The sequence below is a fragment of the Mus musculus genome, chromosome 2 (genome assembly GCF_000001635.26).
Source record: "Mus musculus strain C57BL/6J chromosome 2, GRCm38.p6 C57BL/6J".
Lineage (NCBI taxonomy): Eukaryota > Metazoa > Chordata > Mammalia > Rodentia > Muridae > Mus > Mus musculus.
This window is the reverse complement of record NC_000068.7, coordinates 181,380,940-181,408,223: the sequence shown is the minus strand read 5'-3', so window position 1 is coordinate 181,408,223 and position 27,284 is coordinate 181,380,940. Positions and strand designations below refer to the sequence as shown.

The window sequence follows — 27,284 nt, the reverse complement described above, 5'->3', positions numbered from 1 at the left end:
ACTACCACATAAGTTGCTGGCGGCAAGCTTTGTCCAGGCGGGGCTGAGACTTACACTGTAGGACCTGAAGGACACAAGTCCTGGTGAATGTGGAAGGTTGTTGGAGAAAGGTGACAATTTAGCTCCTTGATGTGGTTTGTGGTACAGGACATGAAGCATAGGTGCCTAGCTATGACCTGACTGTCTGCTCACACATTGATATAGATCTGGTCTGGTCATGGCAATTTTGTATGGAATTCAATAGTATTTAAAAATTTTCATTATTGTTATTTTGTATTTTATTTGTATTGTTATTTTGTTTTATTGTTATTTGCTATTTTGGATTGACCCTAGGCCTTGCCCACGGGAGACCAGCACTCTGCCACTGAGATACTCTCCAGTTATTTTTAATTTTGATTTTGAGACAAAGTCAGAATTTTGATAAATTGACCAATTGGCTGTGTAACTCAGACAGATCTCAAGTCTCCTGTCACATTCTTTTGCATGCTATGATTACAGTCCTGTCTGGTTATGTTGCAGATTTTTCTCTTATTGTTTTTGGGGAGCAGGGTCTCATGTAGCCCAGACTGGCTTCAAGCTTGATATGTAGCTGAGGCTAACCTTGAACTGCTGACCCTTCTATCTCTGCCTCCCAAGTTCTAGGATACAGGAGTGTGCATCATCAAACCCTGCACTTGCTGGTTTTTAAATATATACTTAATTTTTATGTGTGCTTTGTGCTTACAGAGGCCAGAAGAAGGTGCTAGATCCCTTTGGAGCTAGAGCTACACCTGATATAGGTGCTGGGAACTGAACTCAGGTCTTCTGGAAGAGAAATATACACCCTTGACTGATGAGCCATCTGTCTCTACAGCCTCTCTTACAGTTTTGTTTCTAAATGAATGTAATATGAGTACACTGACACTCTCTTCAGACACACCAGAAGAGGGCATCAGATCCCATTACAGATGGTTTTGGCCACTACGTGGTTGCTGGGAATTGAACTCAGGATCTCTGGAAGAGCATCAATGCTCTTAACGGCTGAGCCATCTCTCCAGCCCACTGTGCTACTATTTTATAACTTGTGGGTGCTCATTGAGCTGTCTGAGGCCTTGATACCTTTATTTTCTTCTGTTGTACCTGAAGAAATACTGTAACAGCCTGAGTCCATGATTTACAAGAGCAAATAAGACCAGCTGGCCATAGGAGTCTATGACACCAGACCCTGCCACCATTTTCACTATCTTTGATGACCCCAAAGTGCTAAAAGTGCCATCCCTAGGCACACCGATGGATGGTCCCCTGAGAACTGCATAGCACAGTTAAGTCCTGTGTGAATTTTCTATGTTCCTTTCGGGTCCTAAGGGCTTAGGTATCTACCTTCAAAACCTACCCACTGTTGAAGTTGGCACTGAAGCTGGCATACTACTGGACTGTGGACATACTTCTTTCTGTGGCCACAGGCCCCACAGGGCAGAGGCCCAGGTACCTATCTACAGAGAACAAAGACAGCTTGTTTTGGCTTACAGATTGTTAAAGAATATTTCCTTATGGTGTTGAAACAAGCATTCCAGTACAGTAACCTAATTCTAGATTCACCTGGAATTTTTAGTTCATTTGACAAGCTATATGTTCAGCTAGAAACAGACTGGAACATCTTAGCGTTCTCGTCAGGAGTTTGGTTCTCAGAGGTAGATGCTGTAAGTTACAGCTTTCTGTGCTACTTCCTCTGTTGGACTCATTTTGCTTTTAGAAAGAGACCCCACCCCAGACAAATCATAAGCAAGGACCCATGCTATTGGAATTGACCAGTTTTTGGGAAAGTTCCCCAAAACATCTGTCTCCAACCAACTTTGGCATTGTGCACTAGCCAGCTGGACTTCGAGGACATTGACAGTGCTTATGAGATGACCATGGGGAACACTGTAGTAGAGTGTAACATTTTTACATTATATACTCCAGACAGAGCTCAGGGAGCCAGCACTGCCGCCCTAGTCCAGGTAAGATGTAAGGGCCACCAGCACACCTGGACAGCCTAAGGCCAATAGTGTATCCTGGGACTTGTCCATTGAGCAAAGTGGAGAATGAGGACTTGGAACAGCCTCACATAAGGGTCTTAAGAGCCCTCTTGCTAAGGCTAGAGAGATGGTTCAGTGGTTAAGAGCACTGGTTGCCCTTCCTGAGTTTAATTCCCAGCTCCACTATAACAGGATCTGATGTCCTTTTTTGTCATGCAGGAATACATGCAGATAGCAGTCATATACATAAATAAGTAAATAAATAATTTTTTTTTAAAAAAAGAGCCCTCCTGCCTCCAACTTCTCTTTATGCTCAGCTCAACACACTCCAAGTGAGCAGAGCCATTAGCTTTCGCTAATGCTGACTTCATCCCACAGTGACGTGTGCTAAATAGCTTTAGACTTAATTTGAATATTTCTCTGAGCTATGTGAAAAGATCTTGTTTTCTTGTTTTGTTTTGTTTTTTAATTCTAACAAAGACATCTGGTTGATATAGCACCTATCACTAAAGATGAGGAGAATGAGGCTGGAGAGATGCCTCGGCAGTTAAGAACACTGGCTGTTCTTCCAGAGGTCCTGAGTTCAATTCCCAGCAATCACATGATGGCTCACAACCGTCTATAATGGGGTCTGATGCCCTCTTCTGTTGTGTCTGAAGACAGCTAACAGTGTACTCATATACATAAAGTAAATAAATATTAAAAAAAAAAGATGAGGAGAATGGCCATCGCTGTTAGGTTTATCTTTATTAGCCTAGTGTGAGACTCTGCACTCATATCCAATCCAGCCTGGGACCCAACGGTGGAGTCTTTCTCCTGTTCCTGAAGCTGCAGGGGTCACTACCAACCAGGAAGAGGCCTGTTTGTTTGCTGCCTTCAGAAAGAACAGAAGTTTTCAAGAAGAACATGGCTTCAAACACTGGACTCTGGCATTAACTAGGTGCCCTTCCTCAGTAGCCTTTCTAAGGCAGTAGCTCCAGTGTTAGTGCTCTACTGGTGGCTTGTCTTCTTCGCGTCTGTTCTTTGGGAATTAATGAGAGCCTTCCTTTCCAGGTGGCCAGTGGCTGGTTGTCTTTGTAGAGTCTGGACAGTGACCAGGTGAGTGACTGGTGACAAAGTGTGTCGTCTATAAAAATCTCACCCAACTTTTTCTCATCTGATGGTTTGTAACACATCTGTCTCTGATTTTAGGCTGACACCTCTTGTGACCTGGACGATAGGCTGGGCCATTGTTGCTGGACTTGGCTCCAGCTGGTTCTCTCCAGCCAGGATGCTGGGAACAAGCATCTAGCACCCCTTTGGCCAGTATCTCTCTCATAGACCTGGATGCCTTTGCCCAGCATGGGGTAGCTGTGCTAGGCAACCTTAGGTACAAACCGCTCTATTCTGAAGTCATCCAAGGAGCCTACAACGAAGATGTTCCATTGGAACAGAAAGACTCATTGTGACTTGCCTTGATATGGGGCAGGAGAGATCTCCTCAGGCACCTTTTGTCAACTCTGAATCATGTGTTCAATTTGTCTTGCCTGACTCCAGTATCCTAGGCTCTACTACAGTGTCCACTTGCTGCAGCTTGCCCAATGGAAGAACTTGAAGTGTGGCTTCATGTGGCAAAGCAGGTGATGGCAGGTGTATGTGTGGGACACAGAGCATGTATTGACAGTTGTCTGGTCTCCAGTTCTCTACCAGCTTCCAGGTAAAGTTATGTCAGTGCCCTTTTGGTAGGCAGCTCCCAGGTGTAGCCCAGCTTGCAGGTGAGGAGTTTCACATTGGGTTGCTGACACAAGCAGGCAGAGAGTCCACAGTTCATGGGAAGCAGAGCCATTTACCCCTAACTCTGCTTTGTTCTATAAAGATCTGAGGACTAAGTACAGTCATGACATCTTGCACCTTGCTTCCCTTCAAAGTGTTGAGTTACTGGGAACTGTACTTGTTTTTTTAGAAATGAACACTCTATGTGTCTGTTTTTGCTGGTCTTTTGACAAATGTGTTTTATTTGATGCTAGCTAAACATTAAGAGCAGGTAATTGTGAAGTTGATGGTGACAGGAAACCAGGGGAGGACTCACCTTTTGTCAAATAGCAGGAGGGCCCAGAAAGATTCTGAAATAACCTGGGCAGCCCTAGGGAAGAGGTATTCTTGGGGCATATTTTTTTTTTAATGACTTAAAAATGTGGACAGGTTCCAGAGAACCTGAAAAGGTGGTTTGTGGTAGATTATAAGTGACAGGGATGCAGACACGTATGGGCTACATGGCTGTCTGCATCACAGTACTGCTAGTGCTATCTTCTTTAAAACAGCAACCATCGAGTATGTGACATCTCCAGCAGGATCTTGGACACGCTTTGACCTGGTGTCACTGAAATGTTTCACTAAAGTATTGCTGTTGAGGGTTGATTCCACAGCTTTAAAGGCTGCATCAACATGGGACATTCATCTTTCTTGAAGAGTTTCAGTGGTGGGAAGTTGGCTTTATCTGTGTTAGACAATTAGCTGCTTCAAGATACTCTGTGTTTACAAACTCTTAAAACCACAGAGATAGTCTCTGTGGATGGATATCTACTGCTGGAAAAGTAACTGAGTATGTATGCATTTACTTGTCAACATTCTACAACAGGAGCATTGACTCTGTAAGTCAGACTGCCTTAAATGAATAACGTAGTATCCACCATAATCATTTTGGCAATTTGTCATGTACTAAGAAAAACACACTCTTTCTAAGGAATTTATTTGTCTAGAAACAGTCTGGATTAGCCACAAAGTTACTATGTAGTTGAAGATAACTTCAAACTTCTGATCTTCCTGCCTCTATCTCCCAAGTCTAGGGAGTCTTATACAAATATGTCACCATGCTTAGCTTAAAACTTTTGAAAAACCTCTTTGAGCTTCCAGTTTCAATCACAATCAATTTGTACCTTCCAGGCAACAAGCATTTAAAAAACTGCCAGAACCCCTAAAATAACCATCAAAATCCAGCTACAGAGACATACAAAAACCAAGATGTTACCAGGAACAAAGTTCTAAGGCAGCCCTGTTGGGAGGCCTTAAGGAGGGACACCTCCATTCTAGGAGTATCACAGATACATTTACTAGAGTGAGCACAGAGAGGCAGTGTTTTGTGCCATTGACACAGAGGTGGATCTTCAAGTTGTTACCAAAATTACCAAAAGCAAGAAACTACAGATAGGGTACCCCAAATCTGCACACATGTACCCCGAATGCCCTTTATACACAGGAGAGTGCCACTCCAGAAGATATGTAAAATCTGGAGGTCATGCCAGTCAAATAGCAGAACCAGAATAAGCAAGAAGCTAAGCCTATGCCAGATGAGAAGATGAGGGGACCCTAGGCTCTCAGGTTAGGGTCCTAACCCACCTCAGCCCTTGGAGCTGAGCTGGAGCATCACTAGATCAGGCCATTCTCCTGGGTCTGTCTCCATGAGAGTCAACTACAACAGAGGGCAGCAGCCTTTGCCATCTTTGGGGAAAGATCATCCAGCTTGAGATTCCTCTGCTTTAACACTGGATATTCAGCATTGAATAGAAAATAACAGAGGATTATCCTTTCCTGACATAACTCAGGACCCTGTAGCTTCATGGATGGACTACATCAGGACAGAAGACAACTATTACACAGAGACACACAGGCAAAGAAATCAAAGAAAGGAAGACAGGTTAAATGATAGAAGATTTCCAGATAATTGGATTCTCTAAAACAGTATTAAGTGGACAGTTTAGAGCTGGCAATGCAGTATCTAAAGTGAAGAATTGCTGTAAGCCAGACATGGTGGTGCACAACTATAATCCCAGCACTTGGGAGGTAGAGGCAGGAAGATCAGGAGTTCAAGGTCAGTCCCAGCTGTGTACTGAATATGAGGCAAGTCTGGGTTTACAAGAGATCCTCCAACCCCCAAAAAGGGAAACAAAATAATTCATTGGATAACTTGAAAACAGTTGGCATAGCAGAAGACATCAGAAAGTAGATTGGTCAGCTAGAGGTAGGCTGTGGTAAATGTCTGGGCTCAAAGGGGATTGTCAAACAAAGAAACAGAACACAGGGACAGTGGCTCATTTACATGGTTGACATTTCAAAAGAGAAGATAGAAAAGAGACAGAAGCAGTGACTGAGAAGACAGCAGCTTTGAATTCCCCCAGTGGCAAAGGACGTGAAGGGGTTCAGAAGCTTCATGAATAGCAAACAAATAACAGCAGGGAACAGCCTGCAGGTGCATTGTAGGAAAGGAGTTTTAAATGCAGCCAGAGAAACTCTAAAGTGCATGGTTGTGTCCTTTGGGAACCACAGAGCCAGCGAGCAAAGCTGTCTTTGGGGAAAAGTCACCTTGGAGCCTTGACCCACAGGAATAGGATAATTTCTTGGTCAAATACACATGTAAAGAAAAGAGAAGGCAGTGTTAGATAAGTGGGCCTCAGGCTGAGGGAGAAGTCTTCTAGGTGCTAATGTAGAGAGAAAGTGGAAGGAGGGGGATAGGAAGTGGGGGAGGCAGCAGTGGTGGCAGCTGATGTGGAGAGAGTGACTCTGAGCAGCATAAGCTATGACCCTGCACAACAGTTAACGTTTGTAGTGTTTAAACCTAAATGATAACAAGGGTGGAGGCTGGCCTGTTGACTGGCTCTTGAATTCTCTACATAGCCACAGAGAATAATGACTAATAATAATAACAACACATTAAGGCTTTCACAGACAACTGAAAGGCTTAATGGAGAAGAAAATAGAATGACATTTGAACACACACACATACACAAAAGGGTAAAGGACAAGGGTCTAGGGAGGTATCACCAAGCACAAGAACCTGCGCTCTATCCCAGATCCACATTACAAAGCTGGCAGTGCAGGCATGCATGCTTGTAATGCCAGCAGTGGGGAGGGAGACCCTCTGGCTCACTGGCCATTCAGTCTAGTTTAATTGATAAGTTCGAGGCCAAGAAAAGACCCAGTCTTAAAGGAAGTGAATGGTTTACCTGAGGATGACACCTGAGGCTGTCCCCCAGCCTCCACATACATGTATATGCGTGTGTGTGTGTGTGTGTGTGTGTGTGTGTGTGTGTATGTGTATGGTATGTGGGTGGGTGGTGTGGTGTGGTGTGTGTGCATACGCACAGGCACACATCACATTAGAAGAAAAGATGATAAATAGAACATCATGGTGGTCTTGAGCCTGGTTGCATTAGTAATAGTATAAAGTGTATTAAACATATACTTTATAATATATAAGTACAAACCAGCACCCAGGATGCTGTGGTAGGAAAAATATGGCAAATCTGAGGCCGGCCTGGGCTACCTAGCAAGCAAATCTCTTGCCTCAAGACAAGGAAAATAAATAAATCCTTATATTAATATAAATAGATTAAGTACTCCCCCTCAGAAATTTGTCAGGTTCGCTCTCTCACACACACCAGACAAGATCTCACCAAGATTAACCTTGAATTCCTGGGTCCTTATGATCCTCTCGCCTCAACTTCCCAAGTGCTGGGGTGACAGGTATATACTGCTGTATTATTTTTTTAATTAATTTATTTATTAGTATTATTTCTTTTTAAAAATCTGTTTGCCAGGCAGTGGTGGCACATGCGTTTAATCTTGGCACTTGGAAAGTGAGCAGATATCTGAGTCTGATGCCAGCCTGGTTTACAGAGTGAGTTCCAGGACAGCCAGGGCTACAATAAGAAACCCTATCTCAAACAAACAAACAAACAAACAAACAAGCCCAAAACAAATTAAGCAAGTAAATACATAATACAACTATTTACTGTTTTAAAATTTAACTTGTTTGTTTGAAATAGGGTCTCCTGTGGCCCAGGCCATCCCTAAACTTGCTAAGTTGTTGGAGAACCCGAGGAACTGATCCTTTTGCTTCTATCTCTACAGTTTTGGATGCAGGAGCCACCGTACTGCAGTTTATGCAGTGCTGGTACTGAAACCCAGGTTCTGTACCTCATAGGCAGCGCTCCATCAGCTGAAACACATTCCTACTCACTATGTAGTTGAGGATGGCCTTATACTTCTGATTTTCTTGCCTCCACCTCTTAAGCACTGAGCTTAACGGTGTGTGCTAGTGTGAGCTACTGTTCACAGCTGTATTTTGTACTTTGTGATAAGGTAGTTTTTTTTTTTTGGGGGGGGGGGTTTGTAACCTAGGCTGGCCTCAAATCAGAATGCTTCTGCCTCTGCATCAGTGATTACTAGGATTACATTCTGTTCAACCTGTAGACCACATCCATAATGGTCTAATAAGTAATTGCCCTTTGCAGAAAAAAAGAGAGGTTTTAAATTTCTATGTCTAGAAGGAAGAGGGGAAGCCAGGCGTGGTGGTGCACGCCGTTAATCCCAGCACTTGGGAGGCAGAGGCAGGCGGATTTCTGAGTTCAAGGCCAGCCTGGTTTACAAAGTGAGTTCCAGGACAGCCAAGGCTACACAGAGAAACCCTGTCTCACAAAAAACAAAACAAAAAAAAAAAAAAACAAAAAACAAAAAAAGAAAAAGAAAAAAGAAAAAAAGGGGGAAAGAAAGCAAAATTTAAAGAAAGTAGCATGAGAGAAGTAAAGATGTCATGAAACAGGAAGCACACAGAGCACAGAAAAAAACAGAGAGAGATGGCTCAGTAGGTAAGAGTGCTTGCACACAAACATGGGCCCTGCCTGCATTTGAGTTTTAATCGAGTGTTGCAAGTCACGGACATAGAAGTGACTGCCCTAAAGGAAGAAAATTATTATACTCTCTGACCCCCAGATATAGGAGGCATGTGTCACCACGCCAAGGCACAACTGGTTCTCTGGCACCTGCCCTAGGGATGTAGGGCAGGCAGCCGTGGACCTAGGTGTGGGGTCCCACAGAGAAGCGTAGGAGTGGGCATATTACTTTTCTCATTGCTGTCAAATGCTGTCAAATGCCTGACAAGCAACTTAGGCAAAGAAGGGCTTATTTTGGCTTAGAATTCAAGTGTGCAAGTCCATCACAGAGGCATGGTTGAAAGTGTGAGGAGGCAGCTAATCACGTGTGCCAGCTGTCAGGAAGCAGTGACAAATGCCGGTGCTCAGCTGAACTTGTGCTTGTCGTGCAGTCTGGACCCCTAGCCATGGGAATGGATGATGCCACAGACATTTAAAGAAACCCAATTTAGATAACCCTTCACAGGCATACCCAGGGGCTTTTTGGCGATTATATATACATACCATCACGTTGACAATATCAACAATTGAAGGTGGGTTTACTTTAGGGAATGATCACACCTGGAAGTAGCTATCCCTCAAGGGTCCCCTCTATCAAAGCTTCAAATACAGAAATTAGAAGCCATGGTTGGTAGAAAGCAGGGGGGCACTTGCTCCGGGCTGACACTGTGTAAGCTGTTCAGATTTGCTGCAGTGGATGAGTGGATGTGCTCGAGGCAACAGTACAGATCATGTGACTGATACACGCTACTTATTTAACATGTATTCTGAATTATGTACTTAAATGTAAATGTGCAGTTACAACATTTATTTTTGTTTAGTTTTGGGTTTTTGTTTGTTTTTTTGTTTTTCGAGACAGGGTTTCTCTGTGTAGCCCTGGCTGTCCTGGAACTCACTCTGTAGACCAGGCTGGCGTCGAACTCAGAAATCTGCCTGCCTCTGCCTCCCAAGTGCTGGGATTAAAGGCGTGCGCCACCACTGCCCGGCCATTTAAAAATTTTTACAGATTTTTATTTGCCATGAAAAAGAATATGGATTGAATTTTACCAAATAATTTCAGGTGTATTCAGGATGATTACAGTTTTACTCTTAATTACTAGCGTGGGGAATTTGACCGGTCATTTCTCACAATGAGCAGTCCTTACCTTGCTTTTTTTTGTTGTTTTTGTTTTACAGTGTTCTGTACCCCTCCCCCCACACCCCCTTTAGGTCATTGTCTCATGATTTTTACTTGTCCCATTTAATTTTAAAGTTTATTTTATTTGCCTGTATAAATGCTTGCTTGCATCTATATATGTGCACCATATCAATGCCCAGTGCTCACAGACAACAAAGAGGGCATCAGATTCTCTGGAACTGGAATTACAGACGATCGTGAACTACTTAGGTCTTCAGCAGCAAGTGCTCTTAAGCACTGAACATTTCTCCAGCCCCTATAATTTAAAAACTTCAGTATTTTATTTTTATAAATGTGGGGATGGTGGTGGTACCTATGGAGGCCAGAAGAGGGTGTTGGCTCACATGTTGCTGGAGTTAGAGGTGTCTGTGAGCTGCCCAATGTGTGTGCTAGGAACCAAACTAGGACTTCTATAAGTATACTGTGTACTCTTAACTACTGAGCCATCTCATCAGTCACTCTGTAGACCAGGCTCGACTCAAATTCAGAAAGCTCCTACCTCTGCCTCCTGAGGGATGGGATTAGAAGTATGCTTGACCACAGTACTTTAGTCTTTGATTATAGGCTAATAGGAAGTGTGGATACAGCCCCAAGACACCGTCAAAGAAAACATTGTAGAAACTTGGGTCCTTGTTTTCCTTTTCTGTCTTTGAGTGGCTCATTTATTTTAAATGTGATAAGCAGAAACTAGGAATCATGGGAGTGAGAATGGTCATTGTGGAGGAATGTGCCAGGCAGTGTCTCTGCCTAAGGAACGGGGCTCCATTGCCTGGGATGTGAGCCAAGTCAAGACCTAAAAGGAAAGGACAAAAAGCAGCTCATGTTTTGGCTTTTGGGAGCTTCAGGACTGGTGGCGGGTAGTGGCCAGACGTGTGTTCCTTTTGTTACATGGCAGATGTCATGCAGAGTTACGTGCCAGCTGCTTTGCCTCAAGGTCTCCCATCTAGTATACACAGAACCCCTGGCATCACAAGGCCATCACTGCCTCATGCCTCAGTCTCCTACTGGGATCCATTTTTGGGAAGGACTGTCTACAGGAGCTGCACTGCTTCACACACTCCCCTGGCACTGGGCACTGGGGTTGGCTAAAGGCACAGTAAATGAAAACAGGATCTGCCTCTCGGGAATTATTTGTGAGACCCACTGAAGCATTTCTGCGGGCAAAAAAAGTAAGCAACGTGGATGTCCAATACCATCATCTCTAATTAATAAGTTACAGATTATTCACTTAGGATATGTGGTTAAAATGATGGCTTCAAAACGACATCACAATATGCTGTGTATGACATTCCACCCAGTGTACATAAGATCTTAGCTCTTGAATTACACAGTGTTCATACAAGGAAAAGAGACCCATAAGAAACCAGATCTCTGACCTTAGTGACTAGTTTCATTCTCTGGGTTGTGATAAGTCTCTCTCCCTGCTTCTGTCCCCAGTTCCTACCTGTAGACCAGCTTGACTTAAATACACACTCAAAGAAAATAAATCTTTAAAAAATATTTTTGTTTTGTTTTTGTTTTTTGTTTTTCAAGAAGGTATTTCTCTATGTAGCTCTTACTGCCCTGGAACTTTCTCTGTAGACCAGGCTGGCCTCAAACTCACAGATATCCACCTGTCTCTGCCTCCTAGGTGGTAGGATTAAAGACCTGCACCAGCATGGCCTTACTAAGAACTTAAATCTTAAAGAAAAGGAAGTCTTGAGGAGAGTGCACTCAGCTTTCTGCAGGAACTCAGTATCCTTTTTAGAAACACAGAGACTGGGAATGTGGACAGTAGCTCTGGGAAATGACCTGTTGTGATATATCAGAGCCTGGCTTATAGACACTAGGTGCAAACTCAGGGCTTCTCCAGGCCTAGCACAGAGTACTCAGTGTTCACCTGCCCGAAGCACATCCTAGGTACCTAGAATGGCAGGAGATTTGAGAATAAAAGACTGTCACACAAGCATGGGGCTCCTTATGACTTAAAGAGGGTCTGCCTGACATTATCAGGCCTGTGCATACCTGGGTGCTCTCAGGGCTGTTCTCTGTGCTCTTCAGTTCCAAGACGCACACTATGACTGGGACCAGGAGCAGAGTAGCACTGGGGACACAGGGGGATCCCCTGAGCTTTTAAGGTTGATTGTATGCACTTAGTAGAGATGACAGTGAAGTGTCCTTGCCATAGTGTGCTGTCCGGTTGTCAGGACAGAACTATATTAAACCATGTGGTTCTTCTTTCTAGCTTTTGGGCTTGTGCCATGCTTGGGTGCTGTTTTTTGTTTAAGGGTTTTTGTTTTGTTTTGTTTGTTTTGTAGCCCTTGCAGTCCTAGAACTTACTTTATAAACCAGGCTGGCTTCAGAATTCACAAAGATCCACCTCTCTCTGCTCTCCAAGTGCTGGGATTACAGGTGTGCACCACCACTGCCCAGCTTGAATGCTGGTTTTTCTTATCTTCCTCTCTAGGGTAGTATCTAATGCACCCTTGCCAAACATCACGCTTTGGCATCCAGTCGGATCATGGGTATAGGGAAGCTCTGAACAGGGTAAAGACAGCTGTAGAGGGTGACTTGTTCCCATAGCAAGCTGCTGATCTGTTCTCAGCAGACTCCTGGAAGGTTGTCTGTTTTGTGACTCCTAAGAGCTGTGTAGCCACCTCCCTGTACTCTGATGAGTGAGTAGACCGTCTATTTGGAGGTGAAGTGAGGTGGTTGGTCATGTGGGGTCAGGTGCTAATGTCTCTTCTACTGTCTTTCAGTGAACGAATTCACGGTGATCAGGAAGAAGTTCAAGTGCCCCTACTGCAGCTTCTCAGCCATGCACCAGTGCATCCTTAAGCGACACATGCGCTCACATACTGGAGAGCGGCCCTACCCTTGTGAGATCTGTGGCAAGAAGTTCACTAGGAGAGAGCACATGAAGCGACATACTCTGGTGAGTGCAGGCGTCAGTCAGTGCATGAGGGTATATGATAAAATGGTCTCTGATGTCCTGACAGGCAGGTCAGGAGTAGGGTGTAGACTACCTACCCCAGTAATAGGTGCCTTGCAGAAGGGAGTATGGAACAGAACAGGGAGAGCTGCTACACACACCCCCCCCCCCCCATCCCATTGTGCCTCTCCTCAGGGGCTCCAAGCCTGTCTAAGTCTGAGTGCAGAGAGTGATGGCACATCGCTTGTTGTTTGCTTGCTGGCTTCCTCAGCCACCTTAGAGTGCACACAGCTACCTACACTCTGGCCTGTCTTATCTGCATTCCCACTCTTGTGCCTGGCTCTTAGTTCCTAGCAGGCTGTTTTCAAGTAGCAGGTGTTGAATCAGTCTGGCCAAGAAATGACAGAAAGAAAAAGGTGTCCAGAAACAGGTAGGTTGGTTCAGGCAAGATACATCAGCAAAGTCAGGCAGGCACAGGTAGCTTAGGGCAAGCTAGGGTCAAGGACTTAGAGCTCCTAAAAATTAATCAGGGTTTGGGGAGGGGCACACTTAGAGGAAGATGGAGTTAGGGGGTCTCAGGTTTCAGCAATCATCTTCCCCGGAAGAGCTGGCTGCTTGAGCCTGACTGCAGGCCTGCAAGGCCTCCCCACAGGGGCTTATTCAGAACAGGGACTTGTAATGCACCTGCTTGATTTACTGTGAGCAGAACCCCAGCTTCTGCCCCAACCTCAGGTCCTAGAGTCCTGTGTACTCATAGCTGCTTGAAGTCTTAGAGCTGGTTTTAGATCTTCTTGCTAATGAGACCAAGGAGGTAGCTCAGTCAGTAGAGTGCTTGCCTAGCATGCGTGAAGCCCTGGACTCAATCCCTAGCACCACATGATGGTATATTCCTGTGATGCCAACACTTGGGAAGTGTCGGAAGTAAAGAATATCGGAAATTCAAGACATTTAGTTGGCTCGGGGAATAAGGATGACTGCTACCAAGCTTGACTACCTGGGTTTAATTCCAGGACCCACATGTTTGGAAGGAGAGAACAGACTTCCTTCTATAAGTTGTCCTCTGTGTGGACAGTTATGGTGTACACACACACACACACACACACACACACACACACACACACACACACAGAGTAAATTTTTTGAAAAGTTCAAGGCCATCCTCAGTTAGTTACTAGCAGATTCAGGGCCAGCCTGTGATACCGGTGACCTTGTCTCAGAAAGAGAAACAAAATAACTTTTCACTAGTTCTGTTTGTGCTGAGTCCACAGAGAGCTTTACAGACTGAGCCTAAGTGGGATGTTGTCACCTCCACACAGCTTTTCCTACTCAGAGAATACAGGGTCTTGTTTTTCAGCTCGGGCGTAGGTAATGAACAGTCTTGAAAAGTCTGCATTTTCCTAACCAAAACAACATTCGCCCGTGTTTGAGGACGGGCCACGCTGCCTGCCTTTCACGTGGGGTAGCTGTTCCTACTTCAGGGCGTCACCTTATTTTAAAAGAGGAGGCAGAAGAATGATAGGTTCTAAGCCAGCCTGTGTACCAGGCTCAGAATCGGCTTCATAGTGAGATCTTGTATTTAATATTGATGATGCCCCATATGTTAAGACTTGCATGAGAAAAAGGTCTATTTAGTTTATATTGTTTCCTTGGGATGCCTGTCTTTGAAAAAGTAGAGTCCTCTGCATTAGAGGCAGCTCTACAGCCCACTATGTTCACCATCTACTGCCCTGACTTCTTGGCAAGCAAAGCCCTTCCAAGCCCCTCGAGAGGTGGAGACAGTGCTGAGGGCCACTCTGTACATTGCCAGGGATCAGAAAGGCGTGGGTTTGTAATATTCTAAACACCATGGTCAAGGAGCATGGCAGCAGACTGCATGATACCCTTCTCTTGTGCTTCTTCCTGGGCATGTCAGGATGGGCCAGTGTTCTGAGGAGAGGCTCCATGAAACATCTTTGTCACCTCTGAGCAACATAGTACAGCCAATAGTTCATGTGGTAGTCCTCAGGCCACAGGAATCTTAGTAGTGCCAGACTCCTAGGCCTGCTCCTGTCTGATCAACACTGCTGTAACTTGGTCTAAGTTTTGTTCTTCTGTGGTAGAGAAAGGGGGAAATTCTGAGCTGAAAATGGCAAAACAAGGGCTTGGGGGGAATGCGTAGTTCAGTTGGCAGAGTATTTGTCTAATTTGCAAGAACCTCTGGGTTTGAGCCCTAGCATTACATAAAACCAAGCATGTTAAAACATATCTGTAATTGCAGAATTATAGAGGCTGAAACAAGGGTATTGAGAATTTCAGGCGAGTATGAGAGAGGGAGAGAAACACATAAGCCAAAGAAACCAAAAAGTGCCCTGTGTACCAAGTTATTAGAGGTCTCATTTCTAGAATCAAACTTTCAGGGAAGCATGTGAGGCTGGCACCCCAGCTTCAAGGGCCACCAGTTCCCCCTAGTGACAACTCTTTTCAAGTCATACTGTGGGCTTCTCGAGTTTTTCTTTGTTGGTGTATATTTGAGTCTTAATTCAGAGTTCTTCGGAAAGCAACTCTACCTGCAAGAAAGGTGTACTCAAGAGAGGGAAGGCTGGGTGTTCCACAAGATCTTTGGGACTGGAAGCCTGAGAAGCCCAGGATGGGAGGGTAACACTCAAGGTCCAGACAGAAACACAGTGCCACCTTGTGGCCAGATCCTTATGAGTGGTGGAGCCCTTTGCAGGCATGCTTATAGTTGGAGGGAGAACTGGCAGATTCAGAATAGTGGGAACAAGTTATAATCACCCCCTTAGCTGTGTGCAGCCTGTTCCCTAGCAGTCCTGGTGGCAGCTTATGCAGGAAGGAAGAGAGCCTAGAGTCGGGGGAAACTTATGTTTAAGGAAACCTATTCTAGGGTGTTGACCTGAGACCAATCCACCTGTGTATGGCCTAGGGCTGCCTGGCCAGAGACAGTTATGGGCTCCTCTGGGTTCCTTAAGCTTCCATTAAGCTTAGGGTCAGATCTTATATACAAGGAGGTACAGCTGGCCAGGCTGATACTCCTATGAGTACCCCACACATCCCATCTCTAGGGAGGAAATTCTGGACAGGCTAACTTTCTACAGAGTACACTGGTTCCTATGCACACTTCCTCAGGCCCAGGCCTCCTGGATTCTCTCCAGAAATCCAGACTTTAGTGTTCTGTACCTCAAGGCCCCTCTGCTGAGTACTGTGTCTTCCTGCTAAGTACTACAACGGGCAGGGCACTGACTGCCTCTGTCCCTCCCTGGCTGCCACATTTCCTCTGTCATCTCTGTCCTTGCCTTTCAGTTGAGACATAGGACAGAAGGACTTGCCCCTTTTCATGGAAGCAACGTGCATAACAGCCAGGCTGGGGTTCAACTCTGTTGCCCTGCTGTCAGGCTCCATTGTGCTTCCCATCCATCATCTTCACGCTGAGCCCTCTCCCTCCACTCCTCACCTGTAGCTCCCATGCTGCCCAGCCTACCAAGCTAGCCTGGGCTTCCTCGAAGGCTCTTGCAGCTTCCAACCACAGCTATGTATGGGCTCCCTGTCCCATGAATCCAGGTGAGCAGTGTTGCATTTCTTAGCTCTGCACCATCTGGGCTGCTAGGCCAGCTCCTCTGCCTGTACAGGGTTAACATCAGCTGGGCTTCAGAGCTAGGGTGAACCAGAGCCTCTCAGCTTGCCCCACGTGAAAGTTTGTAGGAAGGCTATTTCAGGCAGAGGGAGTAATATGACCAAGTGAGAATTAGAGTACTTGGATATAGATACGTTGGGATCTGGACCAATTTGTAGCTGGTGGCATGACACAGTTTCTCCTGGTGCCTATAGCATCCCCAAGATGGTTTGCTGCCTCTAGTGATATTGCCCATGTGGGCTCCAGATAGACCTGTTCCCTCCAGTCCCTGTCAGGGGCTGTCCCTCCTGTGTCTCTCATGACTGTACTCCTCACCCCAATACTTCACATCTCCACTGACTGCTCTGTTCCTCCAGGTCCACAGCAAGGACAAGAAGTACGTGTGCAAAGTGTGCAGCCGTGTGTTCATGTCTGCAGCCAGCGTGGGCATTAAGCACGGCTCTCGTCGCCATGGGGTGTGTGCAGACTGTGCTGGCCGGGGTGTGGGCACGCCACTGGACCATGGTGGAGGTGGCGAGGGCTCCCCTGAGGCGCTGTTTGCTGGTGAAGGGCCGTACCTGGAGGACCCGGATGATCCACGAGGGGAGGCTGAGGAGGAGCTGGTTGAGGATGAGGATGAGGACGTGGCCAAGTGGAAGGATGACGTGGGCTTGGCCCATGAGGATGCACTGCTGGGGGATGACAAGGATGATGAAGACTCTCCACAGGGGCCTCACAGCCCCTCTGGGGAGCCCGATAAAGACTTTGCCTGGATCTCCTAGGGGCTCTGCTCTAGTGGGCAGGGTGAGTGATGGCTGAATCGCTTTGTCCACCTGTGTGTGTGTCTTAGTGGATCTTTACTTACCCAGGAGCAGGGCTATGCTTACTCCTTGAAGCTCCTCCTAAAGGCCTCTCCTCCATGCTATACCCCTCTCCATTACAGAAACTGGTCCTGTGAGCTAAAAAGTGGGTGTGACTCGTGACTGGGGAGCACTAGGACTGAACACGAAGTGAGGGGTACAGTGTGGGTTTAAGAAAAAGGAGAATGCATGCTCCCACCTGTCCAGGTATTAATGGAATCCCCAGCAGGTGTCTAGATGTATGGGCAGGGCTGCACCAAGGCCTGGGCATGCTTCCTCAGGGTATCAAAGGAGCCCTTTGCTGTGAACCTGGCTAGGAATGCAAGATGACTCAGAGTATAGGTCAGGGTCAGCACTGGATAAGGTCATGAGGGCAGTCTCCCAGACTGCAGGCCTGAGTAAGTGTTGAGTTTTGCATAAACACAAACTGTTCATCCACAGCACTGCTCAATCTCCTTCTATCCCTCCTCCCCAAGCAGTCAGGTTATGGGCTATGGCCCTATGTCACTCTGCCCTCTTGGTTTCTGCTGCCCTACGGCAGCTGGTGGAATCTATTGGGCAAAAAGTCCTGCAACCCTCTTACCTCCAGGCTTTGGTGCTTAACACAAAATGACTGCAGATGCCTCTCTGGAAGCCCTAGGCTCCAGGTGCTATCTCTGTGGGAAGCAGCTACCTAATTGGCAGGCCAAGGAGGAGTGCTGTCTGTCCAAGAGGGGACCTGTGGCCAGATACTTTCCACTTTAGGCTCACAGGGTTGAGTTGCAAAAGCCACAGCTCTTTGTTCTGTGTGCACTTTCTTGGAGAACCCCATTGTGCACCCTGAGTTCTGCCTGTGCTTCGGCTGATCCCATATTGGACCGGATAGAGCTCAGCTCTTGCCTTTGTTGCTGCTAACACTGGAGGTGGGCGTTCCTAGCTGCAGTGTGCTGCTATGCCTCTCTGCCTAGGAACCAAATTTTAAAGAAGTCAGAGACATTTTGAGGTGGTTACTACAGATTACTGTTTCACATTGTTTTCCTCACTGGACAGGACTGACAGGATTACGGGGGTGGTTCCTTTAACTCTTCACCAAGTCCTCTAGCTGTATTTCTGAAGGCTCTCACACTTCTTCTGTGAAGCGTGGGCTTCATTTCCATGGCCCTGAGGCCCAGAGAGACAGCTGTCCACTTACCGGCAGGGTAGTCATAGACATAGATACTGCAGCCTGCCCTCCTCTTGAGGCTGTTTCTGACAAACTATCAAGACATTCCGTCCCTCATCCACCTCAGCTCCCAAAGGCCCACTGCAGTGGTGGTTCAGTGAGCACTCTGATGAGTGCTGATGGGCTAACCCTACCCTGTACAAGGGCTCATAAGGCTACTAAGCATTAGGGCCAATTAAAGAATTTTAGTTTCCCTTTCTCAGACAAATAGCTTTTATACTTTTTTTTTTTTTTAAACTGACACATCTGTTCTGTTGGTAAATAAGGAGACACCCGGTAAAACTAATTTAGGTTCCAATAGTTGTGCAGAACTTGTGTTTCTTGGTGATTCTCCTCAAGTACTAGCTGCCTAAGCTACAGAGGGCACTGGCCTGCTCCTACAGAAGGAAGCAATCATAGCTTCTATTGTTTTAAACAAAACAACAGGAAGAACAGGACCAGGACTCTCCTATACACAGTGTGTAGGAACAGCTGCCTGGGAAGCTGTGTGTCTGTCCCTCTGTTCACTACCCTCTTGCTCTGAGGCACGCTGGTTCTGGAGTATATTTCCACCTATGATGACATAGCTAGACCTCCTTTTACCAACAAAACTCCAGGTTGAGACTCTCTAGTCTTGCCAGGGCCCACTGAGAGCTCCCAGACTCAGTACATCTCTCCCTCGTTTAAAACACCTTTTTCTAAACACTTTCTTATAAAATGCATTTGGAAACTAGACCTTTGCTACCACTGTCTCTGGGTTTTTGTATCAGTCCCAACTTCTCAGGCTGTCTTGCCCAAGATGCAGGACCCCTACCTAGCCCACCTCCCAAGGCACCTGTGCCTCCACTCAGGATGTCTTGCTCTGACTGGCTCCCCTTCCAGACTGCCTTTTCTGGCCTTTCTGGGGTTCCCTGTTGGTGCCACAGGGCACTTCCTTAAAACCAGTACTGTACCAGAAAACTGAGGGTCCCAGTTCTGGTCCCACCACCTTCCAAGTGTTTGCCATGTGGCAGGCTTTGTTCTGGCTCAGTTTCCAATTAGAAAGTGGAAATCTAGAGATCCAGATGAACATATCCATCTCAGGAGGCACGGAGGGAAAAGATGTATGTATTGAAGTTTTTTTTTTTTTTTAAATGTGACTTTTTTTAAATCAATGTTCAAACTAATAAATATTTTTTTATGAAGAAGAAAAATGTGTAGATTACATTTCACATTTTGTATTTTTTTTTATGTGTGTGTGTCTGTATTCTGGTGTTTGTAACACCAAAGTGGAAAATACAGCCCATGGCATGGGTGCTGTGAAGTTGAGATGAGAAAATGATATGACCTTGCTGTGGGTCTCTGGATCCTGACCAGTTTGGACTCTGAGTTTTGGGGACCAGGACACTGCGAGGACAGGGACCTGACTCAAAAGACACAGCTATGCTTCCAATTTTGCACATCTTCCTTTAAAAACAGGCAACAAAACAAAACCTGAGAAAATGCAAAACTGGAACTTTTTGCAATATTCTGAAAGATAATCTTCCTTTGGCTCATTCTATGACATGTACAACTCTTAAGAAAGCCATACTTAATGGTGATGTTATTTTTTAGATCCTATTGTGATTTGTATGTGGCTCTTTTAGAATCACTTGTAGTGAGGGTGCTGTGTGTGCTTTTCTTAAATATTTATTTTTTTCAACATGCTTTCAATCTGTCAACACAAAGGAAAAAAAAGGCAGTGTTTAAAGATTGTTGATTTTTTTCCTGGGGATAATCTATATTATACTGACTTTATATTAATTATTATAAAACTGTGTTTGTACTGAAGATGTGTTCAATATTTGTGGGAGGTTTGTCATAATCAGTTGGTGGGGTTCACTGCTCTGTTGTCCTGCTCTCTAACCACAGACAGGTAAGGATTACCTTCTCTAGTGGTTCTTGCGATTTGTCTGCCTAGGTGTGCTCCAGGTTGCCTGTGGGTTTCCTTTCTGTGATGGGATTTAGTGTAGACATTCTTGCAAAACGGTCACTTTAAATAAAATGGGAAATTGCTGCTCCATGCAGATGCCTCCTGTGTGGTTTGAATATAGTATTCCTTGGCTCTCACGCTGGGTGGAGGCAGCTGCCAGCTCTTTTGCTTATCATTCATTTTCTATTTCCCTCCTAGTTCCATTTCTTTCCCCGGGGAGATAAACTTGGTATTTGGAAAACTAAACAAGCAAACAATCAATCCTCAAAATTTTTAATTTTTCTTCTCAACTCCTGTGGCCAAGACACAAGACACCTGAGCTTCATTAACATGGTAAAATGTCAGCCCCACGGTCCTGGAATCACTGCCTTAAATGTGAGCACGAGACTCCTCTCTCCTTGACCCCTCTCAAAGTGCATCTTAAACAGGCTCTAGTGGGGTCCACTGACATCTTTGACAAGTAGCTAAGTGACAGACAGGGAGGCAAACTGCCCCTGAAGTCAAAGGACAACAAGCAGTTTGGTTTCTGGTTTCTTCCAAGGCACTTGAGTATTCAGTCACCCCTCCACCCCCCGGAGTCACATCCCACCACAGGTTTGCTGTAGGTTCAGGTTAGGCGTGAGAAGAAGGCCAAGCAGTAGCATCACAGATTGGCTCAGTCCAGAAACTGCTAGCAGGCTTTCTTCCAGCAGCAAACTGAGCACCATGGGTCCCATGCTATAAACTCTCTGGCACTTTTTGGCACCAACTTTTTGGCGCTTCCTGGAGGGACATGCATGGGGTATGGAGAATTGTCAGCTGAGACCTTTACCATGTATTACATGCCCAGCCCCTCAAACTACACACACCTTGGATTGGCCCTGAGCTTGGCAGGCAGGGCTGGTATGTAGGCCCTGGCCTGTGGCTCCAGGTGGCCAGACAGCTCTGGAATGAGCCACAACCCCTGTACTGTTTCTCTCCAGAGTGCTCTGAGACTTGACCCCAATCTCTGTCTGTGGCCTCACTTGGCTGATCGGCATGGTCACTGTGGCATGCCTGTGGAACAGCTGAACAGCTGAGCTTAGGAGGCAGAGACAAAGAGCTGGCTGTAACAGGTTGGGAAGAGCGGGGGGGGGGGGGGGGGGTTCCAGCAACTCTGGGAGCTCCAGATGAGGAAAGGTGAGTGGCATGAGGACGATAGGAGACACTGGGGTCAGGCTGAACAACCCATTAGGCAGCACGGCCACGCCAACATAGAGCTCCGTGTAGTGAAGTCCTCCTTGTTCTCACTCTACACTGGCTGTCTGCCTCCTGCAAGGAGCAGATGTGAGGGCTTAAAAGTTTTGGTGAGGCCTGACCCCACCCTGGCCAAGTTTCCAGTCCTACCACATCCCAGGTGCACCAAGTGGCTATGTCTCTGCATCCCAGACACTGTGTGCAACACCTTCCCACAGCTCTTCTATAGGCACTGGAATACGACCTGAATGAGTTCTGAAGTGATAGGGGCCTCGGTCAACAGTGACCACCCTGTCCTGCCCAACCTAGAGGGGATTTTCCCAGGCCTACCTTGTTTTTTTCTCAGAGTGGGCTCCCCAAGCAGAAAGTGGGCTGCTTCAGGAGGCAGCAGGGGTAATGGAGTGGATGGAGAAGACTGGCTGCTGGTCAGATCCTAGCCCCAGTCTCCTCTGTTACTGCTACTGCTGTAGCTGCCTGGAGGATGAACCACGGCTTCCTTCCAGGGCTCCAAGCCAGATTTCTGCAGGGAAATTCCACACGGGAGCTCGGAAGGCTCAAGCTGCTTTGCAGACATGCTGGTGCTCCAAGTCTCTGATTATGAGTTGCCAGCTGTTCAGGTGAGCTTTGAGGAATAGGGGCAGCTAGCAGAATCTGGCCCCAGAGACTCAGGAAAAGGCCTCTCCAGCACAAGGTAGGGATGTTTGGCATAACCAGGAAGCAGCATGGCCAGCCAAGTGGCCTCAGTTAGGGGCACTCAGGACCCAGATATCTCTTAGAGAGTCCAAGAGGCAAGCTTAGAAGGTGGCACATCAGGTTTGAGGGCACTGCTTGTTCCATAGAGGCTTAGAGGCTTCATTGTCCTGGAAAAACAAAACAAGCAAAAAAAAAAAAAAAAAAAAACCAAAAATACAAAAACAAAACCCAGAAGTTTTGGACCTTGCCCAGCCCATACTCGAGCATAGGTTTCTGAGTCTCACCTGAACTAAACGTGACAGCTGGGCCCCCCACACAGAGGGGGCTGGTAGACAGGGTTATAATGCTTGCAGCAGCCATGACCTTTTCCAGCCGTTTTTTTTCTGGGGGGTATTCTAGAGATGAGGCTGCCCAGCATACATGTGTAAGTGTGGACATCAGGCAAGAGGCCTGGCTCTACCCCCCAAACCCAGGTTGCAGAGCTGAAAATCCAGGAATCATAGGATAGGGGTCCATGAAAGGCCTGAGTTCTCCACGGCACGTGCTTCCTTCCATGATAGCTCCTTCAGACACTGGTGCTGAGCAGTTCTGAAGGACCACTTAGTGGCCGAGGACAGCAATGGCTCAGCCCTCCCAGCCAACACAGCTGTGGGCCAAGAGCCAGGCCTAGGAGAGTGGAACAGTAAGGCTTTGGCAGCAGTTAAGGAGACTGGGCTCAAAGCACAGGCAGATCCCCAGGGGGTTGAATAGTCAGACCCTGCTGCATAGCCATTCAGCAGTATAGGGCTGCCAAGTGTTGAGGTGGAGGCTAGGGCCTAAGAGATTCCTAGTCAGGTTGGGACTCCTTTTACACAGAGGCCTTTGAGACTGACATCTGTGCTGGCATCTACCACTCCAGCACACATTGGGCCACACACACACACACACACTTGGGTACCAACCACCGCCTCACCTCTTTACTGGCATTGGAATGTGGACAGGCGGCTTTGGGAGCTGCACTGAGGCGCCAGCCTTTGTTCCCTAAGCTCATGGGTTCATGGTCTGAGGTTCCTGCAGCTCTTGAGACCTCCAAGCCAGCCAGGCCGCCACCTATAGAAGGGTCCTGAAATGGGGGTGGGAGCCGGGGGGGGTTGCCTGGGGACCCTAGACTCTACCTCAAATCTGTCGTGCCCAACTCTCACACCAGACGTAGCTGATATGAACTGCACAGCCCCACCCCAACTCAGTCTCAACAGGAATCGTCTGCTGGCCTCTCAGCTTAGCCTGGCTTGACCCACAGATACACACTGACACACAAGGCCAATGTGCACCCCCAGCCGCCACGCCCTCAATGCCCAAAGTTTGCACAGACCTGGTGGTGCCATCTTCACAAAGAAAGAAACTTTGGCAGTACCCCTGCTCACCAGTACCTGTAGTGATGTGGGTACAGTAACCAGCATAGCACACGGACCCAGGTCCTCTGCACTCAGAATCTGGGGAAACTACAGATGCTAGGTCCTGACCCTCAAGAGTGAGGCAGGTCAGGTCCGCAGACTGGTCTGGCTAGGGATGGGGGGGGGGATCAGCTTCCACAGCCTATGCTGCAGAACTGACGCCAGGCTCTCTCAACTTGGTCCCAGGTTGGGGCCAGGCAGGCAGGTCAACCTCCGCCCAGGATTTGTCCCTACCTCTGGTCCCTCCAGATGCCTGACTGGCCATATCCCCCACTCTGCTTTCTTGTGCCTGTGTCCATTGATCCTCTCCCACAGCAACACTTCAAGGAGCCCATGCCTCACTGTCAGCGTCCCCCCACTTGTAGGATGCTCCAGGTCAGACTAGTGGGGGCTGGGGTGTGTGTGGCTCAACTCCTGAAGACAACTCCAAGACTCACACGAGCCCTACAGCCCAAGAGGGCATGTTTTTCCAGGGAATTGGGGTGCCCGCAAAGTTACCACCTCCTTGACTGGCCTCCTGCAAACAGGTTATTCTTTAACTCAAGACTGTCAACAGCCACCTACTTAAGTAACTTCAAGGGCTGGGGACAGAGGTTTCAGGAGGATCTGAGGGCTCAGACCCCACTCTTCCAACTGGCCATGTCGTTCCAGACCCTCGGGCCTAGAAAGCCACCATGGCAAACATCTGGTCTTCTCCCTCCTGCCCAGAATCCTGTCAGAACTCTGAGTCTAACAACCAGCTCACGGCCTCAGGGCAGGGGTCAAGGACCAGAATCAAAGACTAGAAGAGGACATCTCTAATCCTTTCAGAAAATTCCCACTCTAACCTTCCCAGCTTTCAAAATAGATAGATAGATATAGATAAAAAGCAACCAAGAGCCAACCTTATTGAACAGAGGTTTAATTAGGCCTCAAGGACTGGCCCTGATAGCTGTGCTGCCAGCTGTGGAGGTGGAAGGACACAGAAGGATCTGCAATCAAACCATCCTGAAGCAGAAGCCTTGGTACTCTTCCTAACTCATGTTAAAGACAGGATGTAAGGCCTGAGCTGCTCACAGGCCCATCTCCTTGATGCTTTCATACACATTTTCTAAGGGCCCTTGCTTCATATCCTGGCCCCTGAGATTGATGGCCTCGTACTCCACATCACTCCCAAGCGGCAGACTTGTTCTCCCATCCTGCAGGTTCAGCTGGTCTGTGACGGGTCTTGGGTCTCTTCTTTTAGGCTTGCAAACCCTAGAGTATAGGACGTCCATCTGGAGAGAAGAGACAAACCCAAGGAGGGCTTGGCATTGTCCTCTGCCGAGGACGGGCTCAGCTCCATCTAACCTGCCCTACCCAGGCAGACGTTACCTGAGTAGCTGGGATCACCTTAGCCTTCTGCTGCAATTCTTGGCAGCCTTGCTCTGTCCCTTTGTGCTTCTGGATGCAGGCATATTCGGCCCCAGGACCAAGCCTGGCACAACTAATGGTCAGCTGTGTTCCAGCCCACACCACAGGGCTAGCAGCCAGGCTGGCCCTGGGAATTGCAGCCAGCCCCACATTGGAATAAGTGGCCTCAGAGCTAGTAGAAGGTGCAGTTGCAGGAGCAGCAGGAGGGGCCCTGGGCAGCTGCCGTGGTGGGAAGGCAGAGTTGGGTACCTGAGACCTGGTGCTGCCCCTGGACATCTCTAGCCAGCGTGGATGCAGAAGATCCATGCTAGCAGGCCGTGGGGCTAGGGATGAAGTCAAGGCAGAAGTCACTGAGGGGCCAGCTCTAGTGGTGGGAGGCTGAAGCCAGCCCTACACTTATGGTTTCCCAGGAACTCACCTATGCTGGAGCGTGGGCCTCGGTGCAGCTCATGCAGTCTGGTGTCAGACTTGCTGAGGGAGCAGAGGTGGGTCTGTCTCAGCAGTGGCTAGGGAGCAAGGAAGGCTGGTTGATTCCCTGCTGTCTTCACCCTGGCCCCTGGGACAGTCTGGCACTCACCATTTCCACTGGTACCAAACTGTCCTGCAGCCCAGTTTGCTGCCTCTGAGCTCTCTTCCTGGGGGCAAGAGTGTTGTTAGTCTAGTAGGCAGAGGAAGGTGCACAGGTAGTCAGATGCTGGCCCAGGCTCAGTGTGGAAGCACATATAGAGCCGTCATATGGACTTCTCTATCGTGACTTCTGGCTCTGAACCATGCAGGGTGAGGGCAGACAGAATCCCAGGCACATACCTGTGGCAGGCTGTGCACAGTGCCCATAGCCAAAGGAGCAGGGAGAAGCAGCCCAGGACCCAGAGAGCTAGTGGGGCTGAAGGCACTGGTGGCCTCATCCTGTGAAACAGGGAAGAGAGCCCTGGGGACAGAAGAGATGAGCACTGGGGGCTGGCTGCGAGAGCAGTGTACAGCTGCAGCCTACTTGCAGATCTTGCCCACTAGTGGGTTCCTTCTCCCTGGTTGACTCAGCACACCGGAAACCCCCAAGCCTTGCATTTTTGCCGTGCTCTAGGGGGACCCACCTTTCCCTCTCTAGCTAGGGTTCCTGGTAAGAAGTGCTCTGCCTATCCCTGTTAGTTATCAGGAATGGAGATGGAGATAGAGGAGCATGGCCAGGGTAGCTATGACCTCAACTGAACAAGGGTGTATAACTGGAGCTCAAGCCCATCACCTGGGGAATCTCTGACTTCACTCTGACTCTGAGCCACAGACCACAGGTCTCACCTCCGGCCACCAATGCCCACAGAGTGACCCCTGTGTCAGGCAATCTTCCTAGACTACTCACTACAGAAAGGGTGGGTGGGGGAGGTGTGTGTCAATGAACAGGAGGAGCTGCTATGAGGGCCACGTACTCCCACCCTACTCCACACTTCCCGGGGCTCTGGGGCTTCCCTGGAGTTACCCTTTGCAGAGCTGATTAGGGTCTCACCCAGACGTTAAAGGTAAGTAAAATTGGGGTGAACAACAGCCTTCTGAGGTGAGGGCCTGTCTGTTCAGGCTTGGAGTGTAGGCTTCTTTCACTGAGTGGGCCCAAGCTGACTAACCTGGCTACAGCCAAGTTATCAATGGCCTAACCAGGCAGGGACTAACCCTCCCAGACCCCAGAGCATGGAGAGGCTTGGGGGCTGGCCCAGGATAAAGGGTGAGGGAGCACTTACCGAGGCCACCGGGGATTTGCTGCTTGGCCCTGTCTAGGACAGCCAGGAAGATCTTTGTGGGCTGCTGGTGACGCCTCACCTCACTTCCTGTGTTTCTCAGAGCACCTCCCAGCAGCCACACAGCTCTTGCGCAGTTGCTCCCACAGTCTCTGCTCTCCTCACACCTCATCATGGCTAATGCTATCACTAGGCAATTACCACAAAGACCAGCACAGTCCCCTCCACCCCAATGAGGCAGATACCCATTAATGAGGTGAACAAAGCAGGTGAACTGGATGGATTATCGTGGCAGCCAAAAACCAGAAATGAACCCCAAACCCACCCAAGCCAGGTCTGCCTGCTTTTCTCACTGACTGTATTCCTAAGGTGTTTCCATCTCACACACCCTACCTGCTTGTGAGTACTGGGACTGAAGAGCCACCTTAGGTTCTTACCCACTTGGTCAGAGAAGGGAA

At 47.7% G+C, this 27,284-nt stretch overlaps 2 protein-coding genes and 1 pseudogene across 11 annotated transcripts in view; 1 reads left to right on the top strand and 2 right to left on the bottom strand.

Annotated features, from left to right (window-relative positions):
- Zbtb46 (zinc finger and BTB domain containing 46) overlaps window positions 1-27,284 on the top strand; it is a 122,254-nt gene that overhangs the window by 85,039 nt on the left and 9,931 nt on the right. For 2 of the 9 annotated variants that reach the window (XM_006500713.3, XM_006500712.4), the window contains 2 exons: window positions 12,599-12,774; window positions 16,756-20,459. In XM_006500713.3, the coding sequence (XP_006500776.1) occupies window positions 12,599-12,774; window positions 16,756-17,160 (581 nt within the window). In that variant the 3' untranslated portion in view covers window positions 17,161-20,459. The other 7 variants (XR_001783183.2, XR_867136.3, XR_375402.4 and 4 more) reach the window with 7 other exon arrangements.
- On the bottom strand, window positions 20,628-23,974 carry Slc2a4rg-ps (Slc2a4 regulator, pseudogene; annotated as a pseudogene). Its single transcript, NR_045164.1, has 3 exons — window positions 23,230-23,974; window positions 21,915-22,943; window positions 20,628-21,839 (listed from the first exon to the last, which is right to left on the bottom strand). The product of NR_045164.1 is annotated as a Slc2a4 regulator, pseudogene (transcript).
- Window positions 24,596-26,989, bottom strand: Lime1 (Lck interacting transmembrane adaptor 1). Its single transcript, NM_023684.2, has 5 exons — window positions 25,910-26,989; window positions 25,680-25,737; window positions 25,521-25,608; window positions 25,064-25,425; window positions 24,596-24,966 (listed from the first exon to the last, which is right to left on the bottom strand). The coding sequence occupies exons 1-5, from the start codon at window positions 26,005-26,007 to the stop codon at window positions 24,763-24,765; spliced, it is 810 nt and encodes a 269-aa protein (NP_076173.1). The 5' UTR covers window positions 26,008-26,989; the 3' UTR covers window positions 24,596-24,762.